This window comes from Mustela putorius, unplaced genomic scaffold (assembly GCF_011764305.1).
Source record: "Mustela putorius furo isolate JIRA1106 unplaced genomic scaffold, ASM1176430v1.1 tig00003853_pilon_pilon_pilon, whole genome shotgun sequence".
NCBI lineage: Eukaryota > Metazoa > Chordata > Mammalia > Carnivora > Mustelidae > Mustela > Mustela putorius.
The window spans coordinates 65,573,587-65,589,677 of record NW_025422005.1 but is presented as its reverse complement, the minus strand read 5'-3'; the positions used below and the strand labels follow the sequence as shown (position 1 = coordinate 65,589,677).

Sequence of the window (16,091 nt, the reverse complement as noted above, 5' to 3'; positions counted from 1 at the left end):
CTAGATTTTAAGTTTTTATTTAAAATATAAGAAACACTAATTATAGGGTATTTCATATATATATATATATATAAATACAATTTATATTTTATATTTACATGTCTTTTACTTTGCATTAGTTTTCTGTTGCTATCATAACAAATTATCACAAATTTGGTGGCTTATAACAACAAATCTGTAATTTCACAGTTCTGGCAGTCAGAAGTCTGGGTACAGTGTGGTTTAGCTGTCTCTTCTGCTTCGAATCTCAGTAGGCTAAAATTAAGGCCATTCTGGAGTCTCCAGGGGAGAATTTGTTTCCACACTTATTTAGGTTGTTGGCCAAATTTAGTGCCATGCAATTTATTTCCTTGCTGGCTGTTGGACAGGGGTCAGTCTCAATTTGTAGGGGCCTCCCGTATTTCCTGCCTGACCTGATGACCCCCTTTGTCTTCAGTTCTCTCTGGCCTCCCCTTCTGCCTCCTCCTCTTTAGTACCTCACTGCTGTGGTTCTCTTTCATTTCTAAGGGCTCACATCTCACATTGGGCCCAACAGAATAATCCAAAATAACTTCTTTATCTTCAAGTCCATAACCTTATTCTATCTGCACCATTCCTTTTGCTGTATTCACAGGTTCCACATTTTACTTGTGCCTGTTTTCTTGGAAGAGGGACTTTTTTTGCTCAGCACATACCCCACTTTTTCTGATACTCTATGGGATTAGCTTGTAAGTAAGGCATTTAAGGATGTGATTCCAATTGAGAACAGTAGAAGAAAATCAGAATGAAGACAAAACTCAACTTGATTCCAATGTCAGTAGTAGATATTTTTCTTTAATTAAGAGATGATATCTTTTCACTTTAAAAGCTTCAGCTGAAAACTACTGAGCCATCTCTGCAGGGATCTAGGGATTGAGAATGGGTCACTGTTGGTGGGGGGCAGGGGAGTAATGCCCTCTTGGTAGGCTAGGAGAAATCCACCCTTTGTCCATGGCAGAAGAGGATTAACTAGGCCAGTTAATCTAAAGGTAATGAAACTATTTGAAAGGACATAGTATTTGTGATCATGACGCATTCTTAAATGAACCAGACTCCATTTGATATATGTGAAAAATTAAAGCATGGGTCTAAAAGTGCTGTAAGAGAAATTTTCTCATTCTTTTTGGTGAGATCTGACATCAGCATATAGATGGCTTCATCAATTATTGAGAAAAAGACTAAGAAAAGAAAAATGACTGATTGGGATGATTCATTTTGAAGTCTGAAATTGAAGCCCTTGGGTCGAATGTACCTGTAGGTCTAAATCTTTCAGAATTAGCTCCTGCTCTCTCTCCAGCTTATCTATTTAAATTTCTTGTTTTAAAAAATAAGGCACTTAAAAATTTTTAATGCACTCTGTCAAACATCAGAAAATGTGTGCCAGACTTTGAAGCAACTGCATCTATCAATGAAGGTAAGAAACAGATCTCTGTATAGATAAATATTCCTTAAGATGAACCCAGGGGAAGGATTTTAAATTTAAAATACTAGTTTCTCTCAAGGGTTAAGTTTTCACAACTTGAATGATTTTTTTTTTTCTACACAGCTGTTTTCATTCTCTGGATACTCAAGTGCAACAGTGAATTTCAGAGTTCTCATGTTTGCCACTAACCTTCTTGTCTTGCTTATTCCTAGAAAAGTATTAAGGACTCCTAATCGACAAGCTTAATCTTTTCTTTTTTTTCAAATTGAAACAAAAATGATAACGAATGACTTCGTTAATTTGCAAGTCATTAATTAGCCCCTGTGCTTTCATGGCACTAATATTTAGAGATAAATAATAAGGGAACTACAGCTGATAAAATCGGCACACATAGCTAAATATTAATAAGCAAAAGTGTGAATCATTTTAAAGGCACCATTTCCTTAATTAAGGTTCATATTAATGAGGTTTCTTGTATTTGAAAGAAAAGCTCAAGTGTTCAAGTCAGTTATCCCCAAGGTAGTCTTGCCAGTAAACACAATGCTAGTAGAAGCTTTCCAATTATTTAACGTAAAATGCACATATTTCTCTAGCCTCAAAGTCATGACTTCTGGAATAATTGCAAACCATTTATTATCAGAAATACTTTTTAATTCTGTATAATCTTGTTTTGAGCTTCTGTTTTTATCTTATCTTAGACTATTTGTAGTTAGTTCATATAATATCCCCTCCAGAAAATACTTGTCCATATCATATAAAATGCAGAGTTTCAACTTAATTCCCACCTCTGAGTAAATAAAGTCATGTGCCTTTGGGTGATACTGATTATTCAAGGTTTTTCACTCTATATAAAGAAGGGTTTAAAGTAGCTTATGTATTTATAGATAGAGAGAATACAGGTAGTGTAAAAGCTGCAAATACAAGTGTTTCCGGTTACCCTAAATTTGCTGGATATTATGATGTTGCATTTGGCTCTGAGTTTTATTAAAGAAAAGAACTATTCTGACACTTGCTAAAATGGTAAGGAAGACTTTTTTCAGGACTACTGTGATAGGTGTCAAAACTATTACAATAGGTGAGAGAAATTCAGCTCAACTCTGAATACAATAAAGCCAGCTGGGGATTTACAGACCAGGATCAGTTTGTGTGGTGTGGGGAGGGGAATGAGTGGAAAATTACTAAGAGCAGATGGCAAGGGTTGTGAGAATTCTTGCTAAATTTACTTTAACAGGACTCTTGCTGAGAGGCAGGCCAGTGTGATCAGATATCAAGGGTGGGGGATGAGGAACTTAATTAGATATTGAAAATGACTGGATATCAAGAGTGGTAGGTTTCTCTCTAAGCTGACTTAGCAAGATGCTTGCTAAAACTGAATTCTTCAAGGAAGGGCACTGAAGCCCAAGGTTGAGGCTGACTATAGTTTGGTCAAGGAGAATTTTTTTTCTCCATGTTTCAATGATTCAGGCAAGGAAAGATCATGTTTGCATATAGAATTTGCACTGTCCAAAACAATAACTGTCCAAAACAGGTGCCCCATCATCTGGGGCGCCTGGGTGGCTCAGTGGGTTAAAGCCTCTGCCTTCGACTCAGGTCATGATCCCAGGATCCTGGGATCGAGCCCCGCATCAGGCTCTCTGCTCAGCGGGGAGCCTGCTTCCTCCTCTCTCTCTGCCTGCCTCTCTGCCTACTTGTGTTTTCTGTCTGTCAAATAAATAAATAAAAGTCTTTAAAAAAAAAAAAAGAATACCATCATCATCTCTATTGCCATAGAATTGAACTCAGCTCTGATTTTATCATTTGGGTTTCGGTTTTTAATAAACATACAGCAGGAGGCAAGTATGTAGATAAGGTGGCATTTAAACAGAGGTGGTGAGGGAATAGCCTTGGGAATATGGAGAGCCCTAGGGCTTGCTGGTGGGCTGGAGGAAGGACAGAGAATCCAATGTGAACGTAGTGATGTAGTGACGTAGTGACGTAACCAAAGGAGAGAGAAGTAGGACTAGAGAGAAGAAGCATAGTGAGAACAAAATCATTTCTGACCCAGAGGTCATCATGCGATCTTTAGGTTTAACTCTGAGTGCTGTGGGAAGCCATTGGAGGGTTCTGAATAGAGACATGGTCTGACTTACATTTTAAAGGGATCCATCTGACTGCTGTAACGAGTACAGATAGTAGGAGGGCAAAGATGGAAGCAGAGAGACCAATTAGCGGTTTTGCAATAGCTCAGGTGAGGCGCAATGTGGCTTCTCCCGGGATAGGCACTGTGAAGACAGTAAGTGGTAGTCCTCTTCTGAGAATGTTTTAAAGGTGGAGGTGAAGGGTTTCTGATGAATGAGGCTGATCTGCTAGGAGGATGAGATAGCTTTTATTTATTTTTTTTTTTTGAGGTGGGAAAAATTGAAGCAAAAATAAGTTCTTTAGGGGGAAGAACAGCAGCTGATTTTTTGGATTTTTTGACACGTTCAATTCCTGATGCCTATTAGACTTAGTGAAGCAGTCAGATAGGGTGTAAGGGTAATATTTTGAGCCTTTAGGTCTGATCACCCAAGAAGTGACTGTGCAGAGATAGGTCCAATGACTGATGATATACTGAGTAATCACTTACTTTCTCTGGGTTGCTCTCCTTTGGCTTTACTGGTCATTAGAGGCTGGCTTAGAAATCACATGTGAGGGTGTCATTTCCTGTGTTCTTTTGCTCTTTGCAAACAATCCCTGGGCACTTATTGAATAGTGTTTGACTTGCTGATGGATTGACTGGTCATCTCTTCCATATATATATATATATATATATATATATATATATATATATAATTATTTTTTCATCCCATTTCCTTAAGTGCCTTAAGGAAAAGGCTCAAGTATGTAAGTTCTTGAATGAAAGAATAAATTAAAATCCTTTGCATTTGAGAGAAAATCCAAGTAATATTCTCATTCCTGTCTATTTCACTCACCTCTTCTCATACTACCTCTCCCTTTGTCGCCCCCACCCTGGCTACTTTTGCTAATTCCTTCAAGATCTGCACTGTCCTCAATTCTCTCAAGCCTCGTGGATCCTTTGATCTGCTAATCCATTATAATTTATCGGGTCTTGGTTTAAATACTAAATCCTAAGAGAAGCACCTCCTGAACCCTTCTAACCCACCCTCATTTTGTCTATTCAAATAATCCAAATTTGTGACTTGATAACATTTATCACAGTTTGTAGATTTGTAAGTATTTATGTCAACGTTTACTATATATTTTCTTAATAATTTTATGAGAACAAAAGATAATGCCTCTTGTGTTCATTAATAGATACCCACTCCTTACTACTATACCAGAGAATTGGACCCTTTATAAAATGTTTAGAATACATATAAGAAGCTTCATATATTTATATTAGTACCAATGAATATGGATAATAAAATCAATATATCTGTGATTTTTTATTACATAGAACCATAACACCTTTTTGATAAAAGTATTTTAATCTGTTTCTCTTATAATGTGGAAAGTATGAGATTATGGAGTAAGTCTCCTACTTGTCCAACAGCACCTGGTTTTTATAAGAATGTAAACATTCTTTCTCCCTATTGTACAGAAAAATGTACTTTCCAGAACTGTATCACCCGTAGGGAATGTTCCATTGCTGTTCTTCGCTATTTTAGCTTATGATGTGGAACAGCATTTCAAATGTTTATGGACTTCTGAGAAGACACAGCAGTATGAACAACTATTTTTCAAACCTGTTTTATTGAAGAGTATAAGAAAATTTAATATTACAGTCAGTCACATGGAAAAATTATGCATCTAGAGAACAATTTTTTTGTTACAGTTATCTCATAATTCTTGCTGAGATAACAAATTCAATATAAATACTTCATTAAAATTATTTGCAAATGTTCAAACCAATAATTTGACATATATTTTTCATAGTAACCAACTTTAATACTTTTATTATTTTAAAATATATATATATACCTATTTATAAAATTAAATAAAATTGTTGTTTCCAAATTTATTTAAAGAAGCTGTAGCTATAAAAACCTAGAATATACTATGTATTCTCCTTTCATAAGTAAAAACTCCTTATAAAATTAAATATTAAATTATAATTTCAGTTAGTTACTTGAGCCTAAGATAAGGTGAAACTATCAATTCAATCACTTTTAATATACTTTCTCTCCCCTCTGCAATTGCTGAAGTCTTTCCTTTGTATGGAAGAATTACTGTAATTAGAATTAATTAATCATATCATTCAAGTGATGGACATTTGAAAGCAGGAAGAAGGGAATAGACCCTTATCCCTTTAAGATATTCTCTCAAGGACTTCTCCATGGAGAAGTGACAACATGAAATTATCTGACCCGTTCTTTCATACTGCTTTTTAAATAGTAATTAGTAAATTTTTTTTTTAAGGATTTTATTTTATTTATTTGACAGACAGAAATCACAAGTAGGCAGAGAGACAGGCAGAGAGAGAGGAGGAAGCAGGCTCCCCACTGAGCAGAGAGCCTGATGCGGGGCTCGATCCCAGGATCCTGGGATCATGACCTGAGTCGAAGGCAGAGGCTTTAACCCACTGAGCCACCCAGGTGCACCCAGTAATTAATAAATTTTGAGAAGCTACATAAAACTCCTTAAAATACAGAAGGAAAAAAACAATTTTTTTTAACTATAAGCTTTTGAAATACTAGTGTAAGAATTAGGTAAAAATTAAATTATTGCACTTTGCTATTATTGCAAAATGGCTTTAGAAAAAATCTATTTGGATTAATAAAATATTCAATAAAAGATCAATCTACAAATTTTTATAATATTTGATATTAATTATTAGTATGCTCAGATTAAATAAATATACATTTAAAATATACTTTTGACTTAATCTTCTGGCACTACAAATATGAGTTTAGGTTTTCCAAAAATATAGGAAAAGAGGAGACTTTTCATAATGCAGTCACTTTAAAAAAAGTGGAAATTGTATGTACTTTACTTAGCCCATAATAAGAAATATAAATACTAGAATGATAAATGTTTAATAAAAAGTATATACCGTCAAACAAACATTTATTTCAGTGATTAATATTTTGAAAGTTTCTGAGGTTCAATCTAGGGAAAGGAAATCTGAGCATAAATATTAGGAGACACAGCTAGGTGAACCATACAAAAGAAAGTACACTCAAAACACTTTCTAGGAATAGAAATTGAAGGTGTTTGGTTGGATTTTCTAATTTCTCTGAATATTCTTTTTCCAGTTTAATTTTTTAAAGGTTGACACAATTATCACTAACACTTCTCCTCGAAGCAACATATAATTTAATGAACAAAATTTGATTTTTCAAATGTTCACAAAGTTTTTCAAACCAACATTTAACTTAATAAGTCTATGAATCTGTAATTGGCAGCCGATGATAGTCATCAATCTGTAGACGTGATCGTACATCTGAAGAAGTTTCTGGAACAGGGTGTTTAAAATATCTGGCAAATTGTACTACCATTTGTACTAACAATTTTCAGTGCTATCATAAAGATCAGCCACAGATTTGCTTCCTGAAATCTACCAGAGAGTTTGTACTTAATAATATACATAAAAATCCCACTGTTTTCTAGTTTCTATCTTATTTTAAATCTTTTGTATTTATTTACTTCCTTCATATGTATCTAATTGACTATGAAAACTATCTCTTCTTTGAAATTCATTTATTTCCTCAGGTTAATCTCTTGGCTTTTGGATTTATCATATATAAAGTTTTTCGTCACACTGCAGGGTTGAAACCAGAAGTTAGTTGCTATGAGAACATAAGGTAAAGGTCTCTTTAACTCTATTTCTTAAGTAGTTAAAAGCTTTGGTAACTTAAGGCACAAATAATTCTTGAAAGGACTGTTTTTAAAATTATTTTTATACTTTCTTATGCCATATCTAAAATACTTATTGTTAAATAGCATTTAATATATTTAATAAGATTGTAATCACCACAGATTAAATGGTAAGTAAAGCAATCTTTTCCAACATAATCCCCTTTGAAAGAAAAGATGATGGTTGTGATTTAGGGCAAAAATAGGCCTTAGTGATTTTCTTTGGAAAACATTCCTCGGAGCTTAGTAACTGTGTTTCTTTCTTGTGACTCCTCGTTTGCATGCTGCCATGATTTTTCCTTCAACCCTCTCTTTAAAACTGATTTATTGAGACCTTGAAAATGGTTTGTTCAGGAAAAACTGAAGTGTACTATAGGGAACATTAGAAACCACTAACGTTTGTGTTGCTTGGAAACACTCCTGTAGTTTCAATACCTCGCACAAGATTTATAGTTCGGATTTAGCAAATGTTTGATCGATTACTTTCTTTTATCCCTCACATTCATAGCTTCATGTAGTGTGATGGTTTTAATAAAGTTGAAAATGACTCATTTTCTGAGGTACACTGCTTAAACATCTTCTGCAGTATGGAATGATTAGACGAAGAATGAGAAAATAATCATTCGTTGCCTCATTTTCAAAGCAGTGTCCTCAGTGACCAGGAGCGAATATTGCTTGACCAAAGTCATAGGCAATAAGTTGAAAATACATGTTTCTTAAAAATTTTTAAGAAAACAGTATTCTGATATGAATTTATTTTGAGGTAACTGTATTGCAACAGTGAAAAAAAATCTAGTTTTATCTCTTATCCTTTCTTGTCTAAACCTGAAAGGAAAGCAGAAGTTTCCTTTGATGTCGTGTACACGTACTGACCCAAGTCCACGTGGTATAATTTCCAAGGTTTCTTAGGGAAAATACCTCCTAACAGATATATGTCTTATCTTCAGGAATTATTGCAACATTTGATTTGAAATCAAAGCACATACACTGCAGTACAACAGATAAAAATATTTTAGGATTAAGGAAATTCCTTGAAAAGTACCATATTTTAATAAATTTGCTTTCATTTTGGATGCACATCCCCACCCCGGGGCAGTAACATACCCAGAAGCCCATCTCCTGAAGCTAGAATAATTTGTCAGTTTCAAAATCCCTTGTGGTCTTTGTAGATTTCTTCATTATACCAACAACTCTTTTCTCACATAATTGGAGTTTAGGGGTGTGTTGAATATATGTGTTGAAACATTTCAATTATATTCTAGGTCTTGTGCAAGGGGAGCCCTTGCTCTCCTATTCCTTCTTGGCACCACCTGGATCTTTGGGGTCCTCCATGTTGTGCACGCATCAGTAGTAACAGCTTACCTCTTCACTGTCAGCAATGCCTTCCAAGGGATGTTCATTTTCTTATTCCTGTGTGTCTTATCTAGAAAAGTAAGCAGTTTTATTTTATATTTGTTCATTTGTTTGTTTTTTTAATTTTGGCCAACCCTACAGCATATTCATGTAGCATCAGTTACCAAATTGATAAAAACTCTTATTCTCATGGATTTATGGTGAGTCCTTCTGTAGTCTCAATGCAGTATACTTTATTATCAAAGTAATCAGATCCCCTAGCTTTTCATATGGAAATAGGCTTTCAAACAAAACTTGTTTTTAGGAATATAAACATAGCATCTATTAATTTGAGCATATTCTGACAGATGATGAGAAAACAATACTTTTGAATCAGCATGGATGGGACTGGAGGAGATTATGCTGAGTGCAATAAATCAAGCAGAGAGTCAATTATCATATGGTTTCACTTACTAGTGGAGCATAAGGAATAACATGGAGGACACTAGGAGAAGGAAAGGAAAAGTGAATTGGGAGAAATCGGAGGGGAAGACGAACCATGAGAGACTGTGGAGTCTGAGAAACAAACTGAGGGTTTTGGAGGGGAGAGGAGTGGGGGATGGGTGAGCCTAGTGGTGGGTATTAAGGAGGGCACGTAGTGCATGGAGCACTGGGTGTGGTGCATGAACAATGAATCTTGGAACACTGAAAAAATTAAATTAAATTTAAAAAAAGAAAACACTTTTGAAAACCAAATATAACAATTAATGTGATTTGAAAATAATTTGATGCGGTTGTTGCAATTAAATTTAACATTTCCTTTTTTTCTTTCTTTTTTTTTAGATCCAAGAAGAATACTATAGATTGTTCAAAAATGTCCCTTGTTGTTTCGGATGCTTAAGATAAAAAGAGAGAACTATGGATAATTGCCACACATAAAAAAGCCAGGCTGTGGATGGCCAATGTATAAAAATGACTTGAACCAATTGTCCAGTTATTAATTACTAGATAATCAACTATTTTAAATCAGTTTTTCTGTTTACAGTGTAGGAACTGCAGATAAGATACCGTACTTATGTACCATATACCTAGAGTTTGCTCTTCTCCACGACATAGTTATGTCAAAATAGTATTACAGATATATGAAAAGTAATTGGTTTCTCAGGAGTGATATCACTGCGCCCAAGGAAAGGTTTTCTTTCTAGCACAAGAAATATATGAATGTCCTGAAGGAAACCACTAGCTTGATATTTTTGTGACTCATGTTGCTTTTGAAACTAGTCTCCTATCACCTTGGTAATGAGCTCTGTTACAGAAAGTGGAATATGAGAGAATGAAGGGGCAGAATGTAAAGCAGGAAAAAGGAAATGGCTATTATAACAATGAGTAAACTTGGTTTTTTGTAAAATAAATGAGAAATTATAGGTAAAATAATTCAATGAACACATCTTACCATTGTGTGAATTGTTCTGAACTTAAATTTCTATCAAAACAACTTAGATTTATATTTGTTATATCCATTTTCTTTCCTAATTTTCTAAAGAAGACACAAAAGTTCATAAATGAAATGACAATTATGTTCTGTTTTTTAGGTTAACATTATGAGGTATATGCTGTTTTATACTTATTTCATGGATTATGACTTCATATTCTTAATCAGTTATACATAAATGTTTCAAATTAGAATATTGTTCATGGCTGTAAATGTAAAAATAGTGTATATAAAGCTCAAGAATTCTGGCCTATAATCTTTCAGTTAGTGAAAAATATTGTTATCTCATTAGGCTAGTATATTTGATTTCTTTATTTCTTTTAATTTTAGAAAAGTTATAGCTCACATCACAATATTCCCTTTTAACTTACTATTTTTAAAAGGGCATTGTAAATATGAAAGTATTCAGAAAGTGAATTGCTATTTTTTTCTGTTCAGAAAAGTACACATTTAAAAATGTTATTTATAACAAAGAAATCACTGAGAACTGTAGAAATGGTCACAGTGGATCTATTTTCTGACAGTTTTCTACTATCTATTAAAGCATATCTGCTTAAATGTATGGCTTCTATCTATCCTCAAATCTTCTCATTAGAATGTAGAAGCAGTTATTTTATTTCAAAAATATGTAATTGTCTGCACGTACCTGTAGAAGTTTGCCAATACACTAAATGTTGTGATTTTAAATTAATTTCTCCGGCTGTTAAAATGAAGTCTGTCAAAACTTGCTCTAACAAATAAAATGTTATCTAAATGAATACAGCTACTGCTCTGCTGAGACGTTTTCTCAAGAAAGATGAGCTACCTGACAATATGTCTTACACATCTTTAGAGACTCCATGATAAATTTTCATTATATCTTCTGATCTCTCATACACTAAGCCTATGACCCATTATTATTATTGTCATTATAGAACAGTGTTATAAGAATGTGATATTGAGGGGTGCCTGGGTGGCTCAGTGGGTTAAAGCCTCTGCCTTCGGCTTAGGTCATGGTCACAGGGTCCTGGGATTGAGTTCCGTATCAGTCTCTCTGCTCAGCAGGGAGCCTGCTTCCCCCTTTCTCTCTGCCTGCCTCTCTTCCTGCTTGTGATCGCTCTCTGTGTCAAATAAATAAATAAAATCTTTAAAAAAAAAGTGTTATTGAAAAACTAATCTGCTTAATTGATATATACAAATGATGTATGGTAGGCAGAATAACACCTCTCCCTACACTTCCACACCCTACTCTTCAGCATCTGTAACCACTATTGTTAGGCTACATAAAGAGGTTGGTTACATTAGGGGTTGCTAATCAGCTGACCATGACATGTGGAGATTATCCTGGATTATCTGGGCAGATCCAAGGTCATCACAAAGGAACTTACAGATGAAGAGGGGAGGGAGGGAGGGAGAAAAGGGAACATATCAGGGTGATACAGCCTGAGACATTTTGACCAGCCTTTTCTGGCTTTGAAGACAGAAGCAGTCCACAAGCCAAGGAATGCTGGCAGCTTCTAGAAGCTGGAAAAGGCCAGGAATTTTTCCTTAGAGCCTCTAAAAGGAAGTCGGCCATGCTGATACTTTTATTTTGGCCCAGGAAGACCTATTTTGAACTTCTAACTTTTGGACTGTCAGATTAATAAATGTATATCATCTAAAGCCACCAAATTTGTTGATAATTTTTCATAAGCTTATTGATAATTTTTTATAATTATAGCTACCATAGAAAATATTATGGAAATATGTAATATCATCTTTAGAGATAAACAACTACTCATACCATTAGGGCAAACCTTAACTCTGGATATCATTGGCCAGAGCTTGTATTCTTTAGCATGCAGTTCATAATCTTCTTGGGAGCCTCCTGGGTATATTCTGAAAATGTCCCCCATGTGTGGAGGACAGGGAGAGGCCAAAGAAAGAGGCAGGCCACTCCAGACAGGGAGGTGGCAGGTTCAAAGCACAAAAATGTGTCTTATGAGATTTGTCTTGGATGGCCACAAATGAGTAGATCTCCGCACTCACCCACCAAATCTTAAGTCTATATAGAGGCCCTACCTGGATTTAGCCACATGTACCATCCAGATAATCTCAACACCACATTCCTATCTCAAGGCTGCAATGTTGGGGCAGCTTCTGGAAGCAGTGAAGACAAGCAGTACACACATTCCAAGGACTGTGAAGAGGTGAGGAGCCTCTAATTTCTGAGGTTTAGTTTGCGAATCAACCAGATGTCAAGTCTTCTTGATACCCTCCTCCAGTAATGGATTTCAGATCTTCTCATATCTGCATACCTCCCTCAGTTTTCACCTTTTCCCTGTGAACATGTCTTCCATTCCACTAAACTGTTTCTCTTTCTCAAAACTTACCATGGTTTACCAAACTCCCAATTCCTGGAATTTCCTTCTTGTTACCCTCATTACCCTGACAAACATTTAGCCACCCCTAATGTGTCTTTCTCTATGAAGCCTTCCTGGACTCACACAGGAATTAATCACTTCCATGTCTGTGTCACCATTTTATCTGCACTTAACCTATTTTTAACATTCGTCACTAAGTATTGCAATTATTTAGGCCATTCTCAGGATATTCTTTATACCTAGTTTTATTCATTAATGACAGTTACCTTTTCTCTTTTTTGTTTCCGAATTAATCTTACTGCTTTCTGCTGCCTTCTGATCATGCGACTGACAGGAGAGTCCAGATCTTCTGAACAGCCTGGCTTTTGCTTTAGGTATTCCACACTGGAAACCCATTCAGTGAACTGGATTTCTCAGGGAAAGCCCTCTGTGCTTGTCTCTGTTAGGGAGTTCAGTGGAAGAGATGATCTAGCAATCTCCATCTGGTGAAGTATAGCACACAGAGGAATTAGGCTACCACTGTAGCCTCTGACTGCAACTCAGTTTTTCCAGGAAAGACCTTTGAGGATTTGTAAGGAGCTTAGAAAACCACTAATAAAGTAGTGATTTATTTTCCATGTGGCTGTTATTCCTTATGTACGGCTCACTTCCTTATTTGATCGGGAGACAAATATTAGGATTTTAGGCTCAATCTCCTCCAACCCTAAAACGAATCACAAATGCTGTTATATTAATTTATAAACTCATTTTTTCTTGATAAATAAATAGGGATGAGAAGAGATTATAGGCTCTCAAGAGATCCAATCAAAGAATTCAATACTTTAAGGTTGGCCTCAAACAATGAGAAGGATGGATACCAAAGAAGTATAAGATAAACTCCCTGTAAAAACTTCCTATTGGGGCGTCTGGGTGGCTCAGTGGGTTAAGCCACTGCCTTCGGCTCAAGTCATGATCTCAGGGTCCTGAGATCGAGTCCTGCATCAGGCTCTCTGCTCAGCAGGGAGCCTGCTTCCCTCTCTCTCTCTCTGCCTGCCTCTCTGTCTAGTGATTTCCCTCTTTCAAATAAATAAATAAAATCTTGAAAAAAAATTTTCCTATTAACTGGACATAATAATCCCCTAATTAAAAAAAAAGTGTTGCTTGATTGATTACACTGTGAAAATATATTTACAGGCAGTATGAATATATAAAAATATATTTACACAAAATATAATAATTAGAAAAAGTATTTAAAAATCTATCAGCAAATACTCCACATCTGCATGCTAGGAATCAACAACAACGGTACTTACTAATTTGATAACATCATTTCTTCAGTCCCTTTTAATTCAATGCCACTGCCCTAAAACTAGACAATAACTCTGCATTTCTTGATTTTCTACGCACTCAATTTAACTTATCATACCTATCTTCGATGCCTTACACAGTAGGAGTCTTTTCTTTTTTTTTTTTTTTTTAATTTTTTTAAAGATTTTTATTTATTTATTTGACAGAGAGAGATCACAAGTAGACAGAGAGGCAGGCAGAGAGAGAGAGGAAGGGAAGCAGGCTCCCCGCCGAGCAGAGAGCCCGATGTGGGACTCGATCCCAGGACCCTGAGATCATGACCTGAGCCGAAGGCAGCGGCTTAATCCACTGAGCCACCCAGGCGCCCCAGTAGGAGTCTTTTCTATATATTAACATCATTCTCTAATTTCTCCAACATAAAATCTTTGAAGAAGACATAAATTATGGATCCAGAAAAAGTACCCATTGTTCAGGTGTTTCCTTTACCTGGAAAGTCTTCTCCCATGCAAATTCTACCCATCATTCAAAACCTCCCTCTACGAAGCTTCTCTGATCAATTTGGTCCTTACTATTTCCCCAACCTACCACAGCTATAGCACAGAGAGAGTATACAAGATAACACAGCACTAGTGTTCAAACTTAAAACTTTTAGGGTTTTGATTACATATATATGAGAAATAAATTAGAAAAGGCATTTAAAGGAGGGGGGAGAAGATTATTTCCTGAAAGTTGACAGAGATTTCAATTATTACATTACATGATTTCATTTAATCCTCACAGTAACATATGCAATTCTATCCTCATTTTTCAGTGTGAAATACATGCAATGTCACACGGCTAGAAAATTGCAAATTCAGTGTTCAAAGTGAAAGCCCCAGTTCCTTGTGCTCCCCCATGGGAACTCAGGGACTGGCTCACACCTCAGATAGGAAGTTCTACCATTCCATGGCCACAAACTCATATAGTAGGAGGACAGTATTCCTTTTAAAATTATGTTCTCTTGGGAACGACATGCTTTTTTAACATGGGATGTTGACAGATCTTTTCTACATGCATATACAATATGAAATACATGCATATCACATGATTTAAGATATAATGTTTGTTTTCTTTTCTCTTTGCTTGGTTGCCATCTCTTGCACATTTATTTCTCTTGTCCTGATTCACATCCTCAGCTAGGCAATTCATTTTAATTACCTGTTATGTATTCTTCATACTGTTCTTCCTGTTTATGTTCTCATGTTCAAATCATTAATAGATTACATTATAAACACCTCTTTCCTACCTGTTTTTTTCTCACTTGGAAAGCTGAAAGATATAGCTCACTCGTACTTTTTAGTGGAGTAGTATTCCATATTGGGGATGGACCATAATTTGCATAGCTGATATGCAATTTAGATTAATGCAGTAATATACACTAGAAGACTTCAGTATCTTTCACTAGGAAAGATACTGTGTGCCATATAGCTCGGTTTTATTGTCAGAAATACCAAATGCTATCTTTTTCCTATGTTCCTATGGTACACATGGGTTCATGCTGAGAAGACAAAACACTATAACTTACCTTTCTTTGATGTAGAGCTTTCTTGTTACTTCTTGAAAGTATCCAGGGAAGCCATACCATGGATTTGAGATCCACAAGTCTTGAGTATTTTAAGTGAAGAGGATTTGAATTATTTACCCGAGACTGAAGGCTGGAGCAAGCATTAAGATCAGTAGGCAAGGGATGCCTGGGTGGCTCAGTCGGTTAAGCCACTGCCTTCAGTTCAGGTCATGACCCCAGGGTCCTGGGATCAAGTCCCGCATTGGGCTCCTTGCTCATTGGGGAGCCTGTTCTCTCTGACTCTGCCTGTCTCTCTGCCTGCTTGAGCTCTCTCTCCCTCTCTGACAAGTATGTAAATAAATAAAATCTTAAAAAAAAAAAAGATCAGTAGGCAATCTGCAAGTAGAGAACATTTTACTTGGTCTTTCATTCAGATGTTACACATCACAGGCTTGTATGGTAGTTACACTTAACTATAAAATGAGAGGGCTCCTTTAGCTGCAATAGATCTCTTCTGGCGCCCACAAACCATGATTCTAATTCCGACCCCTCACGTGGAGACACGGTAAATAATAAAATCTATAATGTATATTACATTTTAATGCACTCAAAAATAAGGGAAAAAATAATGGGCCTCTTTCCAAATTGTCCTTAAGAAATGTGGATTTGTTTCCTATTGGGCTGCTATTTGTCATATATCAGAATCTAAGGGCCAGGCTGTTCAACCTGAAAATGATTATTTTCTTTCTTTTCCTTAATGTATCAGAAGTGGATCTAAAAGAACCTCCGTATGCAGGAGGGCTAATTATCCTGGCAGTC

At 35.8% G+C, this 16,091-nt stretch overlaps 1 protein-coding gene across 3 annotated transcripts in view; it reads left to right on the top strand.

The window, feature by feature from the left end:
* Positions 1 to 10,858, top strand: part of ADGRL4 (adhesion G protein-coupled receptor L4) — a 109,918-nt gene extending 99,060 nt beyond the window's left edge. The window contains exons 14-16 of one of the 3 annotated variants that reach the window (XM_004758130.3): positions 7,133 to 7,224; positions 8,539 to 8,707; positions 9,452 to 10,858. In XM_004758130.3, the coding sequence (XP_004758187.1) occupies positions 7,133 to 7,224; positions 8,539 to 8,707; positions 9,452 to 9,514 (324 nt within the window). In that variant the 3' untranslated portion in view covers positions 9,515 to 10,858. The remainder of the gene's footprint in view (positions 1 to 7,132; positions 7,225 to 8,538; positions 8,708 to 9,451) is intronic. The other 2 variants (XM_013059204.2, XM_013059205.2) reach the window with 2 other exon arrangements.
* Positions 10,859 to 16,091: the final 5,233 nt, after the last annotated feature.